Source organism: Boleophthalmus pectinirostris, unplaced genomic scaffold (assembly GCF_026225935.1).
Source record: "Boleophthalmus pectinirostris isolate CB_2022bp ecotype Guang Dong unplaced genomic scaffold, ASM2622593v1 HiC_scaffold_13, whole genome shotgun sequence".
Classification (NCBI taxonomy): domain Eukaryota; kingdom Metazoa; phylum Chordata; class Actinopteri; order Gobiiformes; family Gobiidae; genus Boleophthalmus; species Boleophthalmus pectinirostris.
The window spans coordinates 1,955,360-1,980,687 of record NW_026571036.1 but is presented as its reverse complement, the minus strand read 5'-3'; the positions used below and the strand labels follow the sequence as shown (position 1 = coordinate 1,980,687).

At 46.0% G+C, this 25,328-nt stretch overlaps 1 protein-coding gene across 1 annotated transcript in view; it reads right to left on the bottom strand.

Moving 5' to 3' along the window:
* col12a1b (collagen, type XII, alpha 1b) overlaps positions 1-25,328 on the bottom strand; it is a 257,397-nt gene that overhangs the window by 181,779 nt on the left and 50,290 nt on the right. Inside the window, 2 exon segments of the mRNA XM_055149744.1 lie at positions 11,496-11,765; positions 20,446-20,730. Coding sequence (XP_055005719.1) covers positions 11,496-11,765; positions 20,446-20,730 — 555 coding nt within the window.

The following is a 25,328-nucleotide window of genomic DNA, read 5'->3' as shown; positions in this document are numbered from 1 at the left end:
AGAAGAAGAAGAAGAGAGAAGAGAGAAGAGAAGGTTACAATCTCCAAATGCAAACTTCTTCTTTACTTCTATGGGGAGTTACCGTAATCTCCAGACTATTGAGTGCACCTGAATATAAACCGAATCAACTAAATTGGTGTCAAACATACGGCCCGGGGGCCAGATCCGGCCCTCCAAGACCTTTAATGTGGCCCTTGGGTGATTTTCTACTAAAATATTGTAATGATATTTTCTATTAAAATGTTGTTAATTTTCTGTGGTGTTTATCACAGCAGCGTCTCCAGCGTCTCTGTACGTGGCCCCTCCCACCAGAGCAGCACAAATGAAGACTTGTCTCTTTCCAAACGCTCTTAAAGGACGATCGTTTTGACTGTTGACCGTGACACCCTCATCAGAAAAATGTCCAACATGAGAAAAGTGGAGCCGAGTGCAGGATTTTACAACAAAAATGGACTTATTCCTGTTTACAGACAAGTTCATGTTAAAACTTTGTGTTGAAATTGTATTTTTCTTAAAGTTTCAGGTTGTTCATAATATTATAATATTTTGTAAAAGAAAGAGTTCATCAGTTAAAAAAGATTTCTTTAATAGATTTGTGTTTCTCTGCACAAATATTTGAACTTATTGTTATTTTGAGGTTTATATGACATGAGTTTTCTGATCCGGACACTTTGGGATCAAAGTCGGTTGGACACGACCCCAGAACAAAATGAGTTTGACACCCCTGTTCTAACTTGACATATTTACACAGAAATATCGTTCACGTTTTTTATCAAATACCAGTACACGCTTTTTACGAACATTTATAGTTCACCGCACTCTGCCGCCGTCGCCTCGTCGCTGTCGTTTTTTTGATTTACGGATCCGCGTCGAGGTCTGTGCGCTGCAAAGTAATTCGCCGCCACAACACGGGAGGCGAGGATTTTAAAAATGGCGTTTCTGTTTACAAAATGAAGCGGGAAAGCGGAGTACAGGAAATATCTGTAGAGCGGATGTAGAGACGACCGATCACGGCACTTATTGTCTGCGTCAGTTCGTCACGTAATTACAAGATTTAGATCTACGCATTAGGATTCGCTCGCTCGACAGTAGGAGGGTATTTTTTTATTTAACTAATCGCTACTGTTTGGTCGTGACGTATGTAATGCGCCGTTAACAGGGATAACTGGTATTTTAAGTTTTTCCCAAATCCCGTAGGAAGAAGGACAATAACGTCTTTCGCCTTGATAAAATTCACCAAACCGTTCCAGCTTTAAATCCTCGATCTCGAGAATCGTTGACAACACAGAACGTCTGGCTCTTCGCTGATTGGCTGATGCCCGAACTTGCACCTCCGGGTTCTACCAAACCGTCTAAACCAGAGGTGCTCACACTTTTTCATCATGTGACCTACTTACAAAATGACCAAGTCAAAATGATCGACCTGATACAAAGTCAAACAAACTGCACTGAAACACTCTGTGGCCCTTTTCTGGACCCTCCCCCACAGTTTGAGAACCTCTTCTTTAAGAGAACTTCCTCTGACACTTTACACACAAAACTGTGAAAAAAGTGAAGGAAGATTTTTAAACCTGTTTTTTAAAGTTCCAAACTGGAGTTTCATTCTTTTGTGGTTTTGCAGTGATATTTACCAGCCTCTGCACGTTTACCAAACCAAACGCACATCGTGACAAACACAGATGCATTTGTCACTTTTGTTAGACAAACTTCAGCCAAATGTGGCAGTAGGTCTGTTCTGTAGATCCGCTCTATGCTGTAGACCTGCTTTGTGCCAACACTGGAACACAAATTTAGACTGGTTTTTGCTTCACGTTTGGTCTTGTTCTTCTAATCAGCCGCACTGTGGGAGGGGCTTGTGTTGGCTGTACGCAGGAAGGAGCGAGAGCGTGAAAAGGCGAGGGGCGGCGTGCTGACGTGAGGCAGGTGGACAGGTAGGATGTTTAGGAAGTTGAACCTGCCCTGTGATGCACGCTGGTACACGAGGGCACACGCTGTCGCAGACGAGCCGTGCATAGGGAGCGTGTGTGTTTGTGATGCGCCGTAGAGTCTCCGCGGGTTTCAAATGAGCGCACAGGCTGAACTGAGACGCCCCACACGCTCCTGCACCCGCTACAAGTTTATTACCAACAGCAGCGGCCGGAATGAAATATGATCAGACCTCGAGTGAGAGACAAGACCGAGTCCAAACGCGAGTCCGAGACGAGACACGACGATCTACCCACACGACCTTGGAGATCGACTGGTAGATCGAGATCGACGTATTGAGCACCACTGATCTAGTGTTTTCTGATTCCTGATCTCGTCACTGGAGAGAAATAAAACTGAACGGAGGCACAAGGTGGAGTCAGCCTGTCTAATTTAGATCACCTGGATGTTATTATTTTGAAAATACTAGATTCACCCAAAACAAAGCATTTTTTATACGTTTGGTTCATGTTTTAGTCAAACATCGCTCTCAGTCACTCAGTATGGATGAAACTATGAATCTAAAACAACGTTATAAACTGGCAGAAAGCTCCAGAAAGTCCACTTTGCCCCATACCGCCTTTGACACATAATTGGGATTGTAAAATATTTCACAGCTCCAGAGTTTCTCCTGAAGCCAAAGAATGTTCTGCTCCGGCGAAGTGCAGAGAACAAGAAGAACACAGCCGCTGGTCTCGGGTCTGGGCCAAGATCCTGGGCCCGAGGACTTAACTAGACCCTTCTGCTCTCACTCAGATAATTATGATATTTAAAAGTCCAATATTCCGCTCCTCAGACACAGAGCTGGAGCTGTGTTTTGTTTCATTCACGTGTTTGAGTTCAGGAGAGATTTTCTGGTGATTCCAGGGCTGAGATGATCCAGATGTGAAGGTGGTGAAGGTGTGTGGACATGAACATCCTGGTCCTGAACATGAGACAGACTCTGATCTGACTCGGTTTAAATCCAGACTCTAAACGCTTCTGATCTGACTGAAGGTTTTCATTCTGCACTCTTCTCTCTCGTTTATTGTCTCTTTCTCTGGTTTGTTTTATTATGATTTTAATGTATTTCTTTGTGTACAAACTGTGACCTACACAAAAACTATTTCTATCATTTATGCTGCAAAAAGTTTTGTTTGTGATAAATGATCTGAGGCTGTGGAAAAGTCTGTGTTTTTATTTAAAATATGAATCAAAAGTGAGAGACTAACAGACTGATCCAGACTCAGATCATTTCTCTTCACTAGTTTTGTGGAGGTTTTGTTGAGTTTTGTTAAAGTCGCTGTCGTCAGCTGAGCGGAAATATAATCATCATATAATTTCCATACGTGGCGGACAGCAGGGGGCGCACTTGATTTTTTTTAATACTCACCTGACACCACCTTCCTGTGCCAGCGGACGTCGGGCGTAACTAGTTCACGCGGCAATAGTTCAGTCCCAACTTCTACTGGTTTAACTGGTTTCCCTTTTGAATTATTTTAGCTCTTGAGCCGTACGTCCGCCTCCTTTTTATAGAATAAATTTAATAATTTTACCATTCTACTCTTGCCCTCCTTTTAAGTGTTTAGTGCAGATGTGCCAAACTCATTTTGTTCCGGGGGTCGTGTCCAACCGACTTTGATCCAAAGTGTCCGGATCAGAAAACTCATGTCATATAAACCCCAAAAATAACAATAAGTTCAAATATTTGTGCAGAGAAACACAAATCTATTACAGAAATCTTTTTTAACTGATGAACTCTTTCTTATTATAATATTATAATATTATGAACAACCTGAAACTTTAAGAAAAACACAATTTCAACACAAAGTTTTAACATGAACTTGTCTGTAAACAGGAATAAGTCCATTTTTGTTGTAAAATCCTGCACTCGGCTCCACTTTTCTCATGTTGGACATTTTTCTGATGAGGGAGTCACGGTCAACAGTCAAAACGATCGTCCTTTAAGAGCGTTTGGAAAGAGACAAGTCTTCATTTGTGCTGCTCTGGTGGGAGGGGCCACGTACAGAGACGCTGGAGACGCTGCTGTGATAAACACCACAGAAAATTAACAACCATTTTAATAGAAAAATATCATTAAAATATTTAAGTAGAAAATCACCCAAGGGCCACATTAAAGGTCTTGGAGGGCCGGATCTGGCCCCTGGGCCGTATGTTTGACACCTGTGGTTTAGTACATTTTAATTATACATTTTAAGTCATTTATTTGCAATCAAGGATACTAAAGTCACACATAAAAATAATTAATCATTTTAGAAATAAACTCGCACAAATGAAAACTGTCACAGCTCAAAACAACACAAACAAAACACAAACAAAACACAAACAAAACACAAACAAAACACAAACAAAACACAAACAAAACACAAACAAAACAAACATCTGGTTTCATTTTCTGCTGTTTTGAGGCTGTTTCACATTTTGAGGGTTTGGACGACGTGATCAGCCCAAAATAAAACTGATAAAATCTTTAATAATAATGATAATAATAATAATGATTGGATGTTTCCATAAAACACAGGTGTCAAACATATGGCCCGGGGGCCAGATCCGGCCCTCCAAGACCTTTAATGTGGCCCTTGAGTGATTTTCTACTAAAATATTGTAATGATATTTTCTATTAAAATCTTGTTAATTTTCTGTGGTGTTTATCACAGCAGCGTCTCCAGCGTCTCTGTACGTGGCCCCTCCCACCAGAGCAGCACAAATGAAGACTTGTCTCTTTCCAAACGCTCTTAAAGGACGATCGTTTTGACTGTTGACCGTGACACCCTCATCAGAAAAATGTCCAACATGAGAAAAGTGGAGCCGAGTGCAGGATTTTACAACAAAAATGGACTTATTCCTGTTTACAGACAAGTTCATGTTAAAACTTTGTGTTGAAATTGTATTTTTCTTAAAGTTTCAGGTTGTTCATAATATTATAATATTTTGTAAAAGAAAAGAGTTCATCAATTAAAAAAGATTTCTGTAATAGATTTGTGTTTCTCTGCACAAATATTTGAACTTATTGTTATTTTTGGGGTTTATATGACATGAGTTTTCTGATCTTCACAACTTCAACTTCACAACTTTGCGACTTCACACAATCTTGCCTTGCCTTAAAAAACACAGTGGAGCACTTCCTGTTCTACCACGTGACATCACGAGGTGGACGGTGGAGTGTTTTCTGTTTGCGAGGAGAAGAAGCGAGAGCCTAAACGTGCAGGGTTTGTGAGTGAAACATGTGTGAATGTTTGCGATGAGGAAATAACATCATCGGGCTCGTAAACCGGGGTAATTTTGGGCCTTTTAAGACTCCAGGTGATTCTCTCGTGATCTGAGTCTGAATCTGTGACAAAGCAAAAACCAGAGGAAACCAAAAATCTGGACCAACGTTTCACGCCGAGTCCAAAGGAGACCAGGTTTTAAATCCTTAAGAGCCGCGTGGGCTGTAAAAGCGCAGCTGTTTCTCCCGCACCTTCACGAGCCTCGAGCTGCCAGTCCAACGCCGCGCCAACCTCCTCGGGCAAACCTCGTCCTGCCAACCTCACCCTGCCAACCTCCCCCGGCCGACCTCCCGGGCAAACCTCCCCGTGCCGACCTCCCGGGCATTCCTACCTCTGCCGACCTCCCCGTGCCGACCTGAACCTGATTTCCAACGTTAAATGGTAGAACTTTCTTTTTTTCTATTATGTGACCTTATATTTGTTTTAATAAACCCTAAACCAGGTCTAAACCAGGTCTAAACCAGGTCTAAACCAGGTCTAAACCAGACCAGGACCACTAAACCTAAACAGGTCTAAACCAGGTCTAAACCAGGTCTAAACCAGGTCTAAACCAGGTCTAAACCAGGTCTAAACCAGGTCTAAAACCAGGTCTAAACCAGGTCTAAAACCAGGTCTAAACCAGGTCTAAAACCAGGTCTAAACCAGGACTAAACCAGGTCTAAACCAGGTCTAAAACCAGGTCTAAGGTCTAAACCAGGTCTAAACCAGGTCTAAACCAGGTCTTCTAAACCAGGTCTAAACCAGGTCTAAACCAGGTCTCAAACCAGGTCTAAACCAGGTCTAAACCAGGTCTAAACCAGGTCTCAGGTCTAAACCAGGGAACCAGGTCTAACCAGGTCTGAACCAGGAACCAGGTCTAAACCAGGTCTAAACCAGGTCTAAACCAGGTCTAAACCAGGTCTGTCTGAACCAGGTCTAAACCAGGTCTAAACCAGGTCTAAACCAGGTCTAAACCAGGTCTAAACCAGGTCTAAACCAGGTCTAAACCAGGTCTAAATCTAAACCAGGTCTAAACCAGGTCTAAACCAGGTCTAAACCAGGTCTAAACCAGGTCTAAACCAGGTCTAAACCAGGTCTAAACCAGGTCTAAACCAGGTCTAAACCAGGTCTAAACCAGGTCTAAACCAGGTCTAAACCAGGTCTAAACCAGGTCTAAACCAGGTCTGAAACCAGGTCTAAACCAGGTCTAAACCAGGTCTGAACCAGGTCTAAGTCGGCGCCAGCCTGTGGCCCCCTGGACCAGCGGTTCGTTTCTCCTCGGGGTCTGGATCGTCTCGTTAAACTGGGGCATAAACGTGAGAATCATTAATTGTGAGTTAATAGGAGCAGTTGGAGCCTTGAGGAGAAAGTTCTGGGGCTTTATGTGGAAACGCAGCTGTGAGACGAACAACACAACAAATACACAACGATCTGCCCACGACAACCGACACAAAAAACACCACACGCCCTTCCACAGATCTGACACAGCACACGGGATCAACCCAGACACAAACCCGCAGTGGTTCTGATGATCATCTCGCTTTACGTCTGTGAGCTGAGGAGGAGGAGGAGGGAAGAAGAAGACAAAACCTCAGCCCCCTCCCGCATCCCGCTCACAAATCCAAAGAGACCTGGATCAAAGTCCCGAGACAGGATCGTCCGGATTGTCCAAACAAATAAAAGAAAACTGCAGTGTCCAGCTGAGGTCACCGTGAACGCCATCGCAACAAAACGCCGCGTGCACTAAACGAAGATTTGTGTAAATTTTCTACCTGCGTGAAGTCGCCCCCATCAAACGACACGAACGCAAACCTGCACAAAAACCGTGTCAATCGTTTGTGCTTCATTTGTGCTGCAAAAATTTGGTTTGTGTGATTCTGGTTCTTAAAATATGAACAGTTTTATTTTGATCTGATGACGTCGTCCAGCCCCTAAAATGTGAAACAGCCTCAAAACAACAGAAAATGATACAAACGTTTGCTTTTGGTTTGTGTTGATTTGTGCTGTGACTGAGTTTATTTCTAAAATGATTAATTATTTTCACACCTGAATTTCTACAGACGTTTATAAAATGTTTTGTGTGTGTTTTTGTACGGAAGCCGAGAGGCGTCACGACAAACGCAAACGCCGCAACAAATGCAAACGCGACGACACATTAAAAAGCCACAACACACCAAAAAAAGCCACAACGGAAATGACCGCGGGACTCTATTTTTCGACGGACCGATCAAGCGGCAAGTGAAGAAGAAGAACTACAACGTGAAAAGTAAAGGAACGGAGAAGTTGGAAACGTAAGTAAAAGTAATTTATTGTTTTAACATTATTCGTTTCACGTTGTAGTTCTTCTTCTTCTTCACTTGCCGCTTGATCGGTCCGTCGGAAAAATAGAGTCCCGCGGTCACTTGTGGCTGTTGTGGCTTTTTGATGTGTTGTGGCTTTTTAATGTGTTGCGGCATTTGCGTTTGTGTTGTGGCGTTTGTTGTGTTGTGTTTGTATTTGTTGCGGCGTTTGCATTAAAACAGAGTCCCGCGGTCATTTCCGTTGTGGCTTTTTTTGGTTTGTTGTGGCTTTTTAATGTGTTGTGGCATTTGTATTTGCTTCAGCGCTTGCGTTTGTTGTGACCCCACTCGTCTTCCGTACTTTTGCCTTTAAGTAGAGGGTAAATTAAGTTGAGATTATTAATTGACTACAGCAAAAACAAAATTAATATAAATCTGTGTATGTTTCAAATTTGCGACACTAGACACAAGAGTTTGGCGAAGGTTCTCAGGGAAGCTCCTGCAGATGCACCGACGGCTCTGGGGGACGCAGCCGCTCGCTCCACTTATGTCTCCATCCAAACGGTTTGTTACATATTTGTGACAGTCGGCGTTAACTCTTTCCCCCCCGGACGCCGACTAGGAACAACCCAGACATGTGTTACTAGGGCTACACCCATAGAGCATCACTGCATAAAAGAAAACACACTTCCACGAGTGATTATAAATGATTTTTACACTCATGAACTTAATTGTAACACAGACATATTTGTATCTCTGGAAACCTTAGACTCTGAACTCTTCATTTATGGATGTTTAAATGTGATTCAACTCATTTACAGGTTTATAACAGCTCACTGAAAATGAGAGTTTACCTGGTCAGGTGCAAAATCGAAAACAAAAAACTACATTCAGCATCTGATATCTGCATGTTCTGAGAACTATATTCATAAAAAAAATATATATATACTTTGTCAAAGTATTTAAACAGATTTCATATCACCAGATACAGTAGAGCCAAGTGTTCACCTGTTTTTATCTGTTGTTCACCTGTGTGCACCCAATTCATTTTTTCCATTTAACTTATTCAACTCATTTAGCTTATTCAACTTATTTTATTTATTCAACTCATTTATCTTATTATAATATAATAATAAAACTCTTCCCCCGTCAGTGTGTGTCCAGTATTTGTCATCTTGGTTATTTTCTCGTGTGCAGAGCTCCACATAAGTGTTTTTTTCTGTAGTGATTCTGTTATACGTCGCATCTTGGAAAAAAGACTGAAATATTTTAAAGGACTGGCCTGGGCAACATCCAGATTTCAGGGCAATTTTGGTTCATAATCGAGTATAAAGCTCAGATAGTTTGTTGGGACATCGCAGGATCCACACAGACGCATCAGCTGCATTCTCATCTTCTCCCCGAAAGTCCGTCACTGTCGTTGTTTTTCACTTTATAATCAACTTCAACATCATCACTTTGAAATCTATAAAAGTCACTTTCTCTAAACTTATCCATAAAACACGTCCGCTCCTCATTATTTCTAAAACTGTGCGCCGCAGCGCCGCCATCTTTCCATCGCTCGTGTTTCGTGTTGTGTTTTTCCGGAAGCTCCATCGTCACTATTTCGATTAACTTCTGAACCAGCCACAATTTAGACTTTATTTTTTATTGAAGCGTATCGAATCGTTTGAAGTATATCGTATCAAAAACTCACTGTATCGAGGTTTGTATCATATCGAAAACTTCTTAACGATACTCAGCCATAATAATATTTTAAGAACCAGAATCACACAAACCAAACTTTTTGCAGAATCGATTGTGATCTTTTTTTGTTTGTTTTTCCAGTCGTGCGTTTGACGTGGGCGACTTGGCGGAGATAAACCGTCTGCTTCTGTCCGAGTCGTTCCGTGTTTGACGACGTAAACAGAGGGATTCTGTTTTAGAACTCAGACGTTTTTCCACTGTTGTTGTATTTTCTACACAAACTTCACTCACGTAAAACTCTGATAAATATTCAACCACAAAAACTTTTCCACCAAACCGACTCGGAATTAAACACGAAATATGAATCACAAAATATGAATCTACGACGAAGTATAAGGGTCAGATTAAAAAAAAAAAAAAAAAACATGCTGGAGCTACGAGAATAAAGTCGTAACATTTCGACATTAAAGTCATAATTTTACGAGAATAAAGTCGAAGTTAAAATAAAATCGTAATAAAATCAAAGTCAAAGTGAAAAATGCGGCAGAAGAAGAACCTTGTTTTTCAAAATAAAACCAAAAATAAGAAAACGAACAACAATTTTCTTCATTATTTGCACCTTCGAACTGAACCAGGACTAAACCAGGACTAAACCAGGACTAAACCAGGTCCGAGACCAGACCGGGACTGAGACCAGGACTTAGACAAAGACTGAGTCCAGGACCAAGACTGAGACTGGGATCAGACAGGAACTGAGACCAGGATTGAGACCGGGAACAGGACCGGGACTGAGACTGGGACCAGATCAGGACTGAAAACGGTTCAGTCCTGGTTTAGCCCTGGTTCAGTCCTGGTTCAGTCCTGGTTTAGTCCTGGTTTAGTCCTAGTTCAGTCCCACATTGCATTTTAAAGTCACAGAAACGCCATTTCCCATTTCCATGACTTAAACCAGGACTAAACCGTTTTCAGTCCTGGTCTGGTCCCAGTCTCAATCCTGGTCTTAGTTCTGGTTTGGTTCCGGACCTGATTTAGTCCTGATTCAGTCCTGGTTCAGTCGAATGAACGAATGATACACGGATTCTTCTCCTTTACAAAATGCTCAAAATTCTCCACGAGCCGACGATTTTCTCCTAATATTATGACTTTATTTTGACTACGACTTTATTCTCAAAATTATGACTTTATTCTTGTAAAATTATGACTTTATTCTTGTAAAATTATGACTTTATTCTTGTAAAATTATGACTTTATTCTTGTAAAATTATGACTTTATTCTCGTAAAATTATGACTTTATTCTCGTAAAATTACAACTTTATTCTCGTAAAATTATGACTTTATTCTTGTAAAATTATGACTTTATTCTTGTAAAATTACGACTTTATTCTTGTAAAATTATGACTTTATTCTTGTAAAATTACGACTTTATTCTCGTAAAATTACGACTTTATTCTCGTAAAATTACGACTTTATTCTCGTAAAATTACAATTTTATTCACGTAAAATTATGACTTTATTCTCGTAAAATTACAACTTTATTCTCGTAAAATTACAACTTTATTCTTGTAAAATTACGACTTTATTCTTGTAAAATTACGACTTTATTCTTGTAAAATTACGACTTTATTCTCGTAAAATTACGACTTTATTCTCGTAAAATTACGACTTTATTCTCGTAAAATTACAGTTTTATTCACGTAAAATTATGACTTTATTCTCGTAAAATTACAACTTTATTCACGTAAAATTATGACTTTATTCTTGTAAAATTATGACTTTATTCTTGTAAAATTACGACTTTATTCTTGTAAAATTATGACTTTATTCTTGTAAAATTATGACTTTATTCACGTAAAATTAAGACTTTATTCTCGTAAAATTACAACTTTATTCTCGTAAAATTATGACTTTATTCTTGTAAAATTATGACTTTATTCTTGTAAAATTACGACTTTATTCTTGTAAAATTATGACTTTATTCACGTAAAATTAAGACTTTATTCTCGTAAAATTACAACTTTATTTCTCGTAAAAATTACAACTTTATTCACGTAAAATTATGACTTTATTCTTGTAAAATTATGACTTTATTCTTGTAAAATTACGACTTTATTCTTGTAAAATTATGACTTTATTCACGTAAAATTAAGACTTTTTCTGGCTTCAACTTTGTTCTCATAATATTGCGACTTTAATGTCAAAATGTTACGACTTTATTCTCGTAGCGCCAGCATGTTTTTTTTTTTTATCTGACCCTTAAACTCCGTCGTATGAATCACAAAATATGAAACGTTTTATTTATTTATTTTTTTTTCGTACCTTCCGTGGTCTCGAGGCCGCTCAGCTCGTCGCTCTCCCGCTCGCCGTACTCCGCTTTGACCCAGACCTGGTACCGGGTCTCCGGACTCAGACCCTCCAGGACGGCGCTGGTCTGGGCCCCCGGGACCCGCTTCAGTCCGGACTCGTCTGAGAACAGGGACCTCCACCGGAGCGAGTAGGACCGGACCGGACCGGGCGCGGCGGACCACGAGACCGAGAAACTGGACTCGGTCACGTCCGAGGTCACGAGGTCCCGAGGAGGTCCGATTTCTGCCAAGAGACGAGGACAAGGGTCAGGACTAAAGGAGGTCTAAACCAGGACTAAAACAGGACTAAAGAAGGTCTAAAGGAGGACTAAAGGAGGTCTAAACCAGGACTAAAACAGGACTAAAAAAGGTCTAAAGGAGGACTAAAGGAGGTCTAAACCAGGTCTAAAACAGGACTAAAAAGGTCTAAAGGAGGACTAAAGGAGGTCTAAACCAGGACTAAAACAGGACTAAACCAAGACTGAAGGAGGTCTAAACCAGGTCTAAAACAGGTCTAAACCAGGTCTAAACCAGGACTAAAGGAGGTCTAAATTAGGACTAAAGGAGGACTAAACCAGGTCTAAACCAGGTCTGGCTCAGGTCTGGTTCTGGCTCAGGTCTGGGTCTGGGTCTGATGTTATGATCATGTTGCGGAGTCTCGGGTCTGGTTCTGGTTCTGGTTCTGGCTCGGGTCTGGTTCTGGCTCGGGTTTGGGTCTGGTTCTGGCTCAGGTCTGGGTCTGGGTCTGATGTTATAATCGTGTTGCAAAGTCTCGGGTCTGGTTCTGGTTCTGGCTCGGGTCTGGGTCTGGGTCTGATGTTATGATCGTGTTGCGGAGTCTCGGGTCTGGTCTGGTTCTGGTTCTGGCTCAGGTCTGGGTCTGGGTCTGGGTCTGATGTTATAATCGTGTTGCAAAGTCTCGGGTCTGGTTCTGGTTCTGGCTCGGGTCTGGCTCAGGTCTGGGTCTGGGTCTGATGTTATGATCGTGTTGCAGAGTCTCGGGTCTGGTCTGGTTCTGGTTCTGGCTCGGGTCTGGGTCTGGGTCTGATGTTATGATCGTGTTGCGGAGTCTCGGGTCTGGTCTGGTTCTGGTTCTGGCTCGGGTCTGGGTCTGGGTCTGATGTTATGATCGTGTTGCGGAGTCTCGGGTCTGGTTCTGGTTCTGGTTCTGGCTCGGGTTTGGGTCTGGTTCTGGCTCAGGTCTGGCTCAGGTCTGGGTCTGGGTCTGATGTTATAATCGTGTTGCAAAGTCTCGGGTCTGGTTCTGGTTCTGGTTCTGGCTCAGGTCTGGTTCTGGCTCGGGTCTGGGTCTGGTTCTGGTTCTGGCTCGGGTCTGGGTCTGGGTCTGGGTCTGATGTTATGATCGTGTTGCGGAGTCTCGGGTCTGGTCTGGTTCTGGTTCTGGCTCGGGTCTGGGTCTCGGGGTGAGATCTGGAAAAAGGTTTGAGGTTTGTGGATTCTGTCTGGTTCAAACATGTGACTGAAATTATCTGTCTGGAACGTCCCCTGTGGAAAATAAACACGGCAATAAGTCCTCCATAAAACCCAGACCGGGACTGAGTCAGGACTGAACCGGGACTGAGTCAGGACTGAGTCAGGACTGAACCGGGACTGAACCGGGACTGAACCGGGACTGAACCGGGACTGAACAAAAGCCTGTGTCAGCCTCATATCAGAGTCATTAATTTTAACATTTACCTCATTTTAGAACCTGGTTAAGTCCTGTTTTAGTCCTGTTTGAGTCCTGGTTTTGTCCTGGTTTAGACCTGGTTTAGACCTGGTTTAGACCTGGTTTAGATCTGGTTTAGTCCTGGTTTAGACCTGGTTTAGTCCTGGTTTAGACCTGGTTTAGTCCTTGTTCAGTCCTGGTTTAGACCTGGTTCAGTCCTGATTTAGTCCTGGTTTAGACGTGGTTTAGTCCTGGTTTAGTCCTGTTTTAGTCCTGGTTTAGTCCTGGTTTAAACCTGGTTTAGACCTGGTTTAGACCTGGTTTACTCTTGGTTTAGAACTGGTTTAGACCTGGTTTAGTCCTGTTTTAGTCCTGGTTTTGTCCTGGTTTAGACCTGTTTGAGTCCTGGTTTAGTCCTGGTTTAGACCTGTTTTAGACCTGGTTCAGTCCTGGTTCAGTCCTGGTTCAGTTCTGGTTCAGTCCTGGTTCAGTCCTGGTTCAGTTCTGGTTCAGTTCTGGTTTAGTTCTGTTTTGTCTGTGTAATTTGTAGTTGAGTCGTATTTTTAGTTTGTGGAAAGTTCTTTTGTTGAACACTTGTATATGTTCCTCATTGTTTCTTTAAACACGTGTGGTTTCCATGGCGCTGGTGTTTGACCGAGTCCGGCTCTGACCATAATCACAAAGTAAACCTGCGAAAAACCGCCACCGAGTCCACCCCAGGTCCTGCTCTTATTCTGAAAACACCCAAACATCCACACGCTCTTATTCTGAAAACACCCAAACATCCACACGCTCTTATTCTGAAAACACCCAAACATCCACACGCTATTATTTTGAAAACACCCAAACAGCCACGCGCTCTTATTCTGAAAACACCCAAACATCCACAAGCTCTTATTCTGAAAACACCAACAAAATCCACACGCTCTTATTCTGAAAACACCCAAACATCCACACGCTCTTATTCTGAAAACACCCAAACATTTGCACGCTCTTATTCTGAAAACACCCAGGCTCTTATTCTGAAAACACTACAACATCTACGTGCTCTTATTCTGAAAAAAACAACAAAATCCACGCGCTCTTATTCTGAAAACACCCAAACATCTACACGCTCTTATTCTGAAAACACCCCCAAACATCCACACGCTCTTATTCTGAAAACACCCAAACATCCACACGCTCTTATTCTGAAAAACCTCTGAAAAACCCAAACATTCACACGCTCTTATTCTGAAAACACCCAGGCTCTTATTCTGAAAAACCCAAACATTCACACGCTCTTATTCTGAAAACACCCAGGCTCTTATTCTGAAAAACCCAAACATTCACACGCTCTTATTCTGAAAACACACACACTTTTATTATGAAAAAAGCAACAACTTCCACACGCTCTTATTAAACATTAAGCAGAACCAGGACTGATCCAGGTACGAGACCAGACCTGGACCAGACCGGGACTGAGACCGGGACCAGACCGGGACCAGACCGGGACTGAGACCGGGACCAGACCGGGACTGAGACCAGGACCAGACCAGGACCAGACTGGAGGTTCAGAGCCCACAGCAGGGGAGGCTCGCAGTCAAAGCTCGGAGTCCGCCCTGGTCCCGCCCTGGTCCCGCCCTGGTCCCACCCTGGTCCTGGTCTGGTCCTGGTCTGGTCCTGGTCTGGCCTCAGACCTGGATCAGTCCTGGTTCAGTCCGTACGCGGTGCAACAGTCCGGCATCGCAGTCACAGAAGTCACATAAACAGGAAACGGTCGTTATCCGTTTTTTCCATTTTTCATTTAAACACAAAATCAAAAACTGAAAAAACTAAATCATCTGTTTTGTTCATTTTGGTTTTGGAGACAAATAATGAAGAAAACTGTTGTTTTTTCATTTTCTCATTTTTGGTTTTATATTGAAAAACAAATGAACGAACGACACACGGATTGTTGGAGTCTCCTGTTTCCGGATTCTTTCTATTTTCACAACAAAACTTAAAACTTAAACTTTAAAATCTTAAAACTTAAATCCTCAAAGCTCCTAAATGTGATGTTTGTCAGACTGATCCTGGACCTGCTCTGTTCACATCTGTGGTTAGACAAAAGAGAGAAAGAGAGAGAGTTTCAGCTGAAAAGACTTTAGGACAGAAGATTAAAATAAAATGACGAGTTTGGTTTGTGGAGCTGATCCCAAACAAAAAAACGAGAAGGAGAAACATTTGTGCAGCAGAAGAAGCAGTTTGGAGATTTCATTAAAAACTCTCCCCATGACATCATCACCAGAGAGTCCCACAGGCCCCGCCCCCCGTCTCAAACCATGACATCATCACCAGAGAGTCCCACAGCCCCGCCCCCCGTCTCAAACCATGACATCATCACCAGAGAGTCCCACAGGCCCCGCCCCCCGTCTCAAACCACGACATCATCACCAGAGAGTCCCACAGGCTCCGCCCCCCGTCTCATACCATGACATCATCACCAGAGAGTCCCACAGGCTCCGCCCCCGTCTCATACCATGACATCACCAGAGAGTCCCACAGGCCCGCCCGCTCAAACCATGACATCACCAGAGAGTCCCACAGGCCCCCGTCTCAAACCATGACATCATCACCAGAGAGTCCCACAGGCCCCGCCCCCCGTCTCAAACCACGACATCATCATCACCAGAGAGTCCCACAGGCCCCGCCCCCCGTCTCAAACCATGACATCATCACAGGAGAGAAAACGACAGAACCTGAACTCGGCGTATTTGACATCTGCTCTTTTCTTTCTCTCCGCTGTCTTTCTCCATCGCTCATCACTCGCTCACCTCTGTCTGCCCTCTCTCTCTCTCTCTCTCTCTCTCTCTCTCCCTCTTTCCTCTTTCCATCTTTTCCACAATGTCTTTTCACTCTCTTTCTCATTCCTCCTCCTCGCTCTCGTTCCTCCTCCTCTCTTTTCTTCTCTCCCTTCTCTCTCCTCCTCCCCCTGCCCTCGTCTCCTCCCTCTTTTCTCTCTCATCCCTCCTTCTCTCTTCTCTCCTCTGTCCTCTCTTCTCCTCTCCCTCTGTTCTCTCTCATTCCTCCTCTCTCCTCCCTCTTTTCCCTCTCGTCCCTCTTTCTCTCTCCTCTCCCTCTCTGTTCTCCTCTCCCTCTTTTCTCTCTCATCCCTCCTTCTCTCCTCTCTCTCTCCTCTCTCCTCTCCTTCCTCTCTCTCTCTCTCTCTCTCTCTTCTCTCTCTCTCTCCCTCTCTCTCCTCTCCTCCCTCTCTTCTCTCTCATTCTCCTCTTCCTTCTCCTCTCCATTCCTCCTCTCCTCCTCTCTTTTCTCTCTCATTCCTCCTCTCCTCCCTCTCTCCTCTCTTCTCTCTCATTCCTCCTCTCTTTTCTCTCTCTCTCCTCTCTCTCTCTCTCCTCTCTCCTCTCTCTCTTCCTCTCTCATTCCTCTCTCTCCCTCTCTTCTTCTCTTCCTCCTCTCTCTCATTCCTCTCTCTCCTCCTCTCTTTTCTCTCTCATTCCTCCTCTCCTCCCTCTCTTCTCTCTCCTCTCTCTCTCTCTCTCTCTCCTCTCTCCTCTCTCTCTCTCTCTCCTCCTCTCTCCCTCTCTCCTCTCGTTCCTCCTCTCCTCCCTCTCTTCCCTCTTTCCTGGTCGTGTCTGAGTCGATGGAAAATTCCCTGTAAACTTGGCAGCGCTGATTTTTCCTACAGTCCTTGAACCTCCGGAGCCTCACGTTACACAAACGCTAAACCAAACACACACAGAGAGAGAAAGAGAAAGAAGAGAGAGAGAGAGAGGAGAGGAGAGAGAAAGAGAAGAAAGAGAAAAGAGAAGAGAAGAGAGAGAAGAGGGGAAAGAGAGAGGAGAGAGAAAGGGAAGAATAGAGAGAAAACGGAAGAGAGGAGAGAGAGAGAGAGAGAGGAGAGAGAGAGAGGGCAAAAGGTGAACTGATTCTAATGCATGTACTCCTCTGTCCCTGCTCCTGTCTGCTCCTGTCTGCTCCTGCTCCTGTCTGCTCCTGTCAGCTCCTGTCTGCTCCTGTCTGCTCCTGTCTGCTCCTGTCAGCTCCTGTCAGCTCCTGTCTGCTCCTGTCAGCTCCTGTCAGCTCCTGCTCTGCTCCTGCTCTGCTCCTGTCATCTCCTGTCAGCTCCTGTCATGCTCCTGTCAGCTCCTGTCTGCTGCCTGCTCCTCAGCTCCTGCTCCTGTCAGCTCCTGTCAGCTCCTGCCTGCTCCTGTCAGTCTGCTCCTGTCTGCTCCTGTCAGCTCCTGCTCCTGTCAGCTCCTGTCAGCTCCTGTCAGCTCCTGTCTGCTCCTGCTCTGCTCCTGTCAGCTCCTGTCAGCTCCTGTCAGCTCCTGTCTGCTCCTGTCAGCTCCTCAGCTCCTGTCAGCTCCTGTCAGCTCCTGCCTGTCTGCTCCTGCTCCTCTGCTCCTGCTTCTGCTCCTGTCTGCTCCTGCCTGCTCCTGTCTGCTCCTGTCGTCTGTGTGTGTGTTTGTCCTTTCACAATAAGAGCGTGTTTCTTGTTTCTGCTTCGTCGTGTTTCGTTTTGTTTTGGAGGAAAAAGCCGCAGTGACATAAAACGGAAAATATTGGTGTCACATTCCAGACAAGCCCCTGCACACACACACACACACACACACACACACACACACCACACACACACACACACACACACCAACACACACACACGCTTCCCCGGAAGGCTGAGGAACGCCGAGGGGACACCACTCACCACGATTACGCAACACGTCCAACGCACAACAACACACAAAACACACACACACACACACAACACACACAACAGACACACACACACACAACACAACAACACACAACAAACACACACAAACACAACAACACAACACACAAAACACAACACACACACACACAAAACACACACAACACACAACAAAACACACCTTCTGACGCACAAAACCACATGTCCTGTTCACACAGATGTTCACAAACCTTCTCTGGTCAGACAAAAAAAGTTCGACAAACCCGCTCGGACAAAACCGCCGCTCGGACAAAACCGCCGCTCGGACAAACCGCCGCTCAAACCGCCGCTCGGAACAAACCGCCGCTCGAAACGGAAAACCGCTCGGACAAACCGCCGCTCGGACAAACGCGCCGCCGCTCGCCGACAAACCGCCGCTCGGACAAACAAACCGCCGCCGTTCGGACAAACCGCCGCTCGCCGCGCTCGGACAAACCGCCGCCGCTCGGACAAACCGCCGCCGCCGCCGTTCGGACAAACCGCCGCTCTCCGACAAACCGCCGCCGTTCGGACAAACCGCCGCCGGACAAACCGCGCTCGACAACCGCCGTTCGGACAACCGCCGCTCCGACAAACCGCCGCCGCTCGGACAAACCGCCGCTCCGACAAACCGCCGCTCGGACAACCGCCGCCGCCCTCGGACAAACCGCCGCTCGGACAAACCGCCGCTCGGACAAACCGCCGCTCGGACAAACCGCGCGCTCGGACAAACCGCCGCCGCTCGGACAAACCGCCGCTCGGACAAACCGCCGCTCGGACAAACCGCCGCTCGGACAAACCGCCGCCGCTCCGACAAACCGCCGCTCGGACAAACCGCCGCTCGGACGTTCCATCTTCCCGACAACCCTCAATTCCAACACCTTTTATGTCGCCACTGACACCTGCTCACAGTTTAGAGCAAAACCTTTAAACCAGGACTAAACCAGGTCTAAACCAGGACTAAACCATCTAAACCAGGACTAAACCAGGACTAAACCAGGACTAAACCAGGACTAAACCAGGTCTAAACCAGACTAAACCAGGACTAAACCAGGTCTAAACCAGGACTAAACCATGTCTAAACCAGGACTACTAACCAGGGACTAAACCAGGTCTAAACCAGGACTAAACCAGGTCTAAACCAGGACTAAACCAGGTAAACCAGGACTAAACCAGGACTAAACCAAGTCTAAACCAGGTCTAAACCAGGACCAAAACCTGGACTGAACCAAAATAAAACACCGCTGACTTGAATAATAAATAAAACGGGAATAATCGAAGTTATTTATTGTTTCTGTGCGACGCGGAACCAAACCACCCACGGACCTCTACCCCAGATGCCCTCCCCGCGCCCCAGATGCCCTCCTCCCCGCGCCCAGATGCCCTCCTCCCGCCCCAGATGCCCTCCTCCCCGCCCCCAGATGCCCCTCCCCGCGCCCAGATGCCCTCCTCCCCGCGCCCAGATGCCCTCCCCGCGCCTCAGATGCCCCTCCCCGCCCCTCCCCCGCCCCAGATGCCCTCCTCCCCCCTCCTCCCCGCCCCAGATGCCCTCCGCCCCCGCCCCAGATGCCTCCTCCCCCGCCCCAATGCCCCTCCTCCCCGCCCCAGATGCCCTCCCCGCCCCAGATGCCCCTCCCCCCGCCCTCCTCCCGCCCCAGATGCCTCCCCGCGCCCAGATGCCCCTCCCCGCGCCCCGTGTTTGTTCTGACATTCCAGGAGGAGTTGAAAGTTCAGGTCTGAGTGTCTCTGGCGGATCCTCATTTTCCCGGAGGCCCGTGTGTGTGTGTGTGTGTGTGTGTGTGTGTGTGTGTGTGTGTGTGTGTGTGTGAGTGCGTGATGTGTGTGTGTGTGTGTGTGTGTGTGTGTGTGTGTGTGTGTGTGTGTGTGTGTGTGTGTGTGTGTGTGTGTGTGTGTGTGTGTGTGTGTGTGTGTGTGTGTGTGTGTGTGTGTGTGTGTGTGTGTGTGGAGTCGGAGTCGTTTCAGAGTGAAGCCGGAGCTCGAGGCCAAAAGAGATTTAAGAGACAATGTGACTAAACCAGGACTGAACCAGGACTGAACCAGAACCAAACAAGGATTAAACCAGGACTAAACCTGGACTGAACCGGGACAAATCCAGGACTCAACCAGGACTAAAACTAGGACTGAAACCAGGTCTAAACGAGAACTAAAACCAGGTCTGAACCAGGACTAAATGAGAATGAAACCAGAACTAAAACCAGGACTAAACCAGGTCTAAAATCAGGACGGAAACAAGACTAAAAAGGACTAAACCAAGTCTGAACAGGATTAAACCAGGACTAATCCAGGACTAAACCAGGATTAAACCAGGTCTAAACCAGGACTAAACCAGGACTAAACCAGGACTAAACCAGGACTAAACCAGGATTAAACCAGGTCTAAACCAGGATTAAACCAGGTCTAAACCAGGACTAAACCAGGACTAAACCAGGACTAAACCAGGACTAAACCAGGTCTAAACCAGGATCTAAACCAGGACTAAACCAGGTCTAAACCAGGACTCCACGAGGTCCTGAGTCTCACCCTGGATCGTGCTCTCTTCTCCGTGGACGGCAGAACTGTCTCCTCTCTGGTACTGGGCCTGGACTTGGACTTGGTAGCGGGTGAGCGGGGAGAGGTGAGGGAGGACGGCGCTCTTGGTGTGGCCCGGCACCGACACGGACACGAAGTGCTCCGGAGCGCCCCCCTCGGGTACCGCGCGGAACCTCACCAGGAACGCCTCCACGTTGGGAGCGTCGATGGCCCACGAGGCCCTCATGCTCCTGGAGCCGATCTCGGAGAAGGAGAGAGAGCGAGGGGCCACCAGCTCTGAGGAGAGAACCACAGACACACGAGGTCACACATACACTACTGTGGACTGGGGCGGTCTGGGGTACTCTCTGAGGTACTCTCCTGTGTACTGGGGCGGTCTGAGGTACTCTCTGAGGTACTCTCCTGTGTACTGGGGCGGTCTGAGGTACTCTCTGAGGTACTCTCTTGTGTATTGGAACCAGTCTGAGGTACTCTCTTGTTTATTAGAGGCAGTCTGAGGTACTCTCTTGTTTATTAGAGGCAGTCTGAGGTACTCTCTTGCATATTGTGGGCAGTCTGAGGTACTCTCTGAGGTACTTTCTTGTATACAGGGCGGTCTGAGGTACTCTCTTGTATACTGGGGCAGTCTGAGGTACTCTCTTAGTATATTAGAAGCAGTCTGAGGTACTCTCTTGTATATTGGGGCAGTCTGAGGTACTCTCTGAGTATATTAGAGGCAGTCTGAGGTACTCTCTGTGTACTGGGCGGTCTGAGGTTCTCTCTTGTATATCGGGGCAGTCTGAGGTACTCTATTTTACATTAGAGGTGGTCTGAGGTACTCTCTTGTATATTACAGGCAGTTGGAGGTCCTCTCTTGTCTATTAGAAGCTATTTGAGGTACTCTCTGTGTACTGGGGCAGTCTGAGGTACTCTCTGAGTATATTAGAGGCCGTCTGAGGTACTCTCTTGTATACTGGGTCCAGTTCGAGGTACTCTCTTTTGTACTGAGGCATTCTGAGGTACTCTCTGTGTACTGGGGCAGTCTGAGGTACTCTCTGAGGTACTCTCTTGTACATTAGAGGCAGTCTGAGGTACTCTCTTGTATATTGGGTCCAGTCTGAGGTACTCTGAGGTACTCTCTTGTACATTAGAGGCAGTCTGAGGTACTCTCTTGTATATTGGGTCCAGTCTGAGGTACTCTCTTGTATATTGGGTCCAGTCTGAGGTACTCTCTTGTATATTGGGTCCAGTCTGAGGTACTCTCTGAGGTACTCTCTTGTACATTAGAGGCAGTCTCTCTTCTGTACTGTGTTTAATATTAAATGACTGTATTTAGTTGTATTTTTCAGATTTGAAGTGTGACTTTTGTTGGTGCTTTGTGTGTTTCCTGGGCTTTATTTTCCGCTGTCACTTCTATATTCAAATGTTTGAGTGAAGCGTGGAGGCTCTAGTCTCGTGTGTCAGTATCTGCAGAAGAGTTTGCGTCGCTCTGTTTACCTCCGGAGGTCGAGGTCGAGATGAAGAATTGAATGGATTTAGTGATCTGGGGTGATCTGGGGTGATCTGGAGTGATCTGGAGTGATCTGGGGTGATCTGGAGTGATCTGGAGTGATCTGGAGTGATCTGGGGTGATCTGGGGTGATCTGGGGTGATCTGGGGTGATCTGGAGTGATCTGGGGTGATCTGGAGTGATCTGGAGTGATCTGGGTGATCTGGAGTGATCTGGAGTGATCTGGAGTGATCTGGGGTGATCTGGAGTGATCTGGGGTGATCTGGGTGATCTGGAGTGATCTGGGGTGAGTGATCTGGAGTGATCTGGAGTGATCTGGAGTGATCTGGAGTGATCTGGAGTGATCTGGGTGATCTGGGGTGATCTGGGGTGATCTGGGGTGATCTGGGGTGATCTGGGGTGATCTGGAGTGATCTGGGGTGATCTGGGGTGATCTGGAGTGATCTGGGGTGATCTGGGGTGATCTGGAGTGATCTGGGGTGATCTGGGGTGATCTGGAGTGATCTGGAGTGATCTGGGGTGATCTGGGGTGATCTGGAGTGATCTGGAGTTGTTTGATTAAACTTGTTCTGTTCTTTTGTTCTCGGTCTCGTCGTCAAAGAACCAGGAGCCATTTTGTGTTTGTTTGGAGCCGAGGTGAACCTCTGACCTCTGACCCCTGACCTCAGAGGTCAGAGGTCAGGAGTCAAATACAGAAGTATAAATAACCAGAGGAAGAACTAAACCAGGACTAAACCAGGACTAAAGCAGGACTAAAAAGCAGGACTGAACCAGGAATAAAGCAGGACTAAACCAGGACTAAAGCAGGACTAAACCAGGACTAAACCAGAACTAAAGCAGGACTAAACCAGGACTAAAGCAGGACTAAACCAGGACTAAACCAGGACTAAAAGCAGAACTAAACCAGGACTAAAGCAGGACTAAAGCAGGACTAAAGCAGGACTAAACAGGACTAAACCAGGACTAAAGCAGGACTAAACCGGGACTGAACCAGGACTAAACCAGGACTAAACCAGGACTAAGCAGGACTAAACCAGGACTAAACCAGGACTAAACCGGGACTAAACCAGGACTAAACCAGGACTAAACAGAACTAAACCAGGACTAAAAAACAGGACTAAACCAGGACTAAAGCAGAACTAAAGCAGGACTAAAGCAGGACTAAAGGACTGAACCAGGACTAAACCAGGACTAAAGCAGGACTAAACCAGGACTAAACCAGGACTAAAAGCAGGACTAAACCGGGACTGACCAGGACTAAACCAGGACTAAACAGGACTAAGGACTAAACAGGACTAAACCAGGACTAAAAGGACTAAACCAGGACTAAACCAGGACTAAACCAGAACTAAAACAGGACTAAAGCAGGACTAAACCAGGACTAAACCAGAACTAAAGCAGGACTAAACCAGGACTGAACCAGGACTAAACCAGGACTGAACCAGGACTAAACCGGGACTGAACCAGGACTAAACCAGGACTGAACCAGGACTAAACCAGGACTAAACCAGGACTAAACCAGGACTAAAGGCAGGACTAACCAGGACTAAACAGGACTAAAGCAGGACTAAACCGGGACTAAACCAGGACTAAACCAGACTAAACCAGGACTAAACCAGGACTAAAGCAGGACTAACCAGGACTAAACCAGGACTAAAGCAGGACTAAACAGGACTGAACAGGACTAAACCAGACTAAACCAGACTAAAAGGACTAACAGGACTAAACCAGGACTAAACCAGGACTAAAGCAGGACTAAACCAGGACTAAACCAGGACTAAACCAGGACTAAACCAGGACTGAACCAGGACTGAACCAGGACTAAACCAGGACTGGATCCGGACTGAACCAGGACTGTGTCTGGACTATCCGGTCTCTTTGGAGATAATTGGGTTAATTGAAACCTGCTGAAGACCCACTGACCCAGATTCACCGCAGAAAAAAACAACAGATCTGAGACCGAGACCGGATCTTCTGTGAGTCCGGCTTTAGTCCTGGACCCATTTAGCCTTGGTTTAGTCCTGGTTTAGTCCTACTTTAGTCCTGGTTTAGTTCTGGTGTAGTCCTGGTTTAGTCCTGGTTTAGTCCTGGTTTAGTCCTGGTCTAGTCCTGGTTCAGTCTTGGTCTAGTCCTGGTCTAGTCCTGGTTCAGTCCCTGGTTCAGTCCTGGTTCAGTCCTGGTTCAGTCCTGGTTTAGTCCTGGTTCAGTCCTGGTCTAGTTTCTAGTTCAGTCCTGGTCTAGTCCTGGTTTAGTCTTGGTCTAGTCCTGGTTCAGTCTGGTCTAGTCCTGGTCTAGTCCTGGTTCAGTCTTGGTCTAGTCCTGGTCTAGTCTGGTTCAGTCCTGGTTTAGTCCTGGTTCAGTCCTGGTTTAGTCCTGGTTCAGTCCTGGTTCAGTCCTGGTTTAGTCCTGGTCTAGTCCTGGTTTATTCCTGGTTCAGTCCTGGTTTAGTCCTGCTTTAGTCCTGCTTTAGTCCTGGTTCAGTCCTGGTCTGTAGTCCTGGTTTAGTCCTGGTTTAGTCCTGGTCTAGTCCTGGTTTAGTCCTGGTTCAGTCCTGGTCTAGTCCTGGTTCAGTCCTGGTTTAGTCCTGGTCTAGTCCTGGTTTAGTCCTGTTAGTCCTGGTCTAGTCCTGGTTTAGTCCTGGTCTAGTCCTGGTTTAGTCCTGGTCTAGTCCTGGTCTTGGGGGGTAAACCTGTTTTCCATGTGTTTCTGTTTCTTTTCTTTTTCAAGGACTTTGGCTCAAACTAAAAACTCGAGTCCAGATTCTTCGGTCGTTTATTTCAAAATAAAACGACTCGACTCGACGGTGGAGACGATGCAGACGCCAAACACTCCGGAATTCAAACCTTCTCCTCGGACTTTACACGGAAATAATAATTCTGAAATGAGGATTACATGGAAAACTCCCTCTTGTGTATTGGAGGCATTCTGAGGTACTCTCTGAGGTACTCTCTTGTAAATTAGAGACAGTCTGAGGTACTCTCTGTGTACTGGGGCCGTCTGAGGTACTCTCTTGTACAATCTGAGTTACTTGTTACTTGTATATTGGGTGCAGTCTGAGGTACTCTCTGGGTTACTCTCTGAGGTGCTCTGTGAGGTACTTTGTGCTGTACTTTCTGTGGTATTCTGTGGGTGTGGGGTACTCTGTGGGGTACTCTCTGCGGGGTACTCTCTGCGGGGTACTCTCTGCGGGGTACTCTGTGGGGTACTCTCTGCGGGGTACTCTCTGCGGGGTACTCTCTGTGGGGTACTCTCTGCGGGGTACTCTCTGCGGGGTACTCTGGGGTACTCTCTGGGGGTCTCTGGGGTACTCTCTGTGGGGTACTCTCTGCGGGGTACTCTCTGTGGGGTACTCTCTGTGGGGTACTCTCTGTGGGGTACTCTCTGC